At 53.4% G+C, this 1,565-nt stretch overlaps 1 protein-coding gene across 3 annotated transcripts in view; it reads left to right on the top strand.

Annotated features, from left to right (window-relative positions):
- The window catches only part of ATP2A1 (ATPase, Ca++ transporting, cardiac muscle, fast twitch 1), a 40,373-nt gene that overhangs the window by 32,573 nt on the left and 6,235 nt on the right, over nucleotides 1-1,565 (top strand). For all 3 annotated transcript variants that reach the window (XM_011933471.1, XM_011933472.1, XM_011933473.1), the window contains 2 exons: nucleotides 748-873; nucleotides 982-1,200. In XM_011933471.1, coding sequence (XP_011788861.1) covers nucleotides 748-873; nucleotides 982-1,200 — 345 coding nt within the window. The remainder of the gene's footprint in view (nucleotides 1-747; nucleotides 874-981; nucleotides 1,201-1,565) is intronic.

Here is a 1,565-nt window from a genome sequence, read left to right as displayed (position 1 = left end):
GTGATCCGCCCGTCTCGGCCTCCCAAAGTGCTGGGATTACAGGCTTGAGCCACCGCGCCCCGCCGGGAGACTCTATCTTTAAAATACTTTTTTAAAATTAGCCTGGAGTGGTGGCATACACCTGTGGTCCCAGCTACTCAGCTGGCTGGGAGGCTGAGGCAGGAGGATTGCCAGAGCCAAGGCTGCAGTGGGCCATGATCACGTCACTGTACTTCAGCCTGGGAGACAGCCCAAGACCCTGTCTCTAAAGAAAAAATAAGTAAATAAAAATAAACAAACAATGAAAGTTTTTTTTCTTTTATCTGAGATGGAGTCTTGCTTTGTCACACAGGCTGGAGTGCAATGGCGCGATCTTGGCTCACTGAAACCTGTGCCCGGCTAATTTTTGTATTTTTAGTAGAGATGGGGTTTCACCTTGTTGGCCAGGCTGCTCTCGAAATCCTGACCTCAAGTGATTCACCCACCTCAGCCTCCCAAAGTGCTGGGATTACAGGCATGAGCTACCATGCCTGGCCGATAATGGAAGTTCTATGGGACAGTGCCACAATAGGCCATCCTGTTTCTCCTGTGCTTTAACCTGGGACCCTGAAGCACCCTGGCAACACTAGCCTTGGGATTTTCTCCTTTTGTGCTGTAGGGACCAGACTTAGCGTTCGTGTCAGCCTTAGCTTGGGGTCTGCTCTGACCTCCAGATTCTTTTTGACCATTTTTAAGAGACCTGGTCTCCCCTCCCTGTCTCCTCTCCAGGTGATCCGCCAGCTAATGAAGAAGGAATTCACCCTGGAGTTCTCCCGAGACAGGAAGTCCATGTCTGTCTATTGCTCCCCAGCCAAATCTTCCCGGGCTGCTGTGGGCAACAAGATGTTTGTCAAGGTCAGAAATCAGAATGCGCCTCAGCCCCCTCTTCTTCCTACTCCTGGCCCCTGTCACTGTGCCCTGGAAGGAAAGTGGTGGTCTCTGAATGCTGTTCTGGTCTCCTAGGGTGCCCCCGAGGGCGTCATCGACCGCTGTAACTATGTGCGAGTTGGCACCACCCGGGTGCCACTGACGGGGCCAGTGAAGGAGAAGATCATGGCAGTGATCAAGGAGTGGGGCACTGGCCGCGACACCTTGCGCTGCTTGGCCCTGGCCACAAGGGACACCCCCCCGAAGCGAGAGGAAATGATCCTGGATGACTCTGCCAGGTTCCTAGAATATGAGGTAAGCAGCTGGGAGCCTCCCACTCTCATGAAGCTGGTGAAGGGCCGGGTCCCAGCCATCCACTCACAGCTCCACCACCCAGATCATTTCCTACCTTGTCAGTCAAGTCGATGGCTCCTTAGTGCAGGCCATGGAATCACAGGACACTAGAGTTTCAAAGAACCTTGGAAGGCCCAGGTGCAATGGCTCACACCTGTAATCTCAGCACTTTGGGAAGCTGAGGTGGGAACAGCACTTGAGCCCAGGAGTTCAAGACCAGCCTGGGCAATGAAGTGAGACTCCATCTCTATAAAAAAAAAATTTTTGGCCGGGCGCAGTGGCTCAAGCCTGTAATCCCAGCACTTTGGGAGGCTGAGACGGGCGGA

This window comes from Colobus angolensis, unplaced genomic scaffold (assembly GCF_000951035.1).
Source record: "Colobus angolensis palliatus isolate OR3802 unplaced genomic scaffold, Cang.pa_1.0 Scaffold128, whole genome shotgun sequence".
NCBI classification, from domain to species: Eukaryota; Metazoa; Chordata; class Mammalia; order Primates; family Cercopithecidae; genus Colobus; species Colobus angolensis.
The sequence above is the reverse complement of the archived record's forward strand: the minus strand, read 5'-3'. Positions and strand labels throughout refer to the sequence as shown.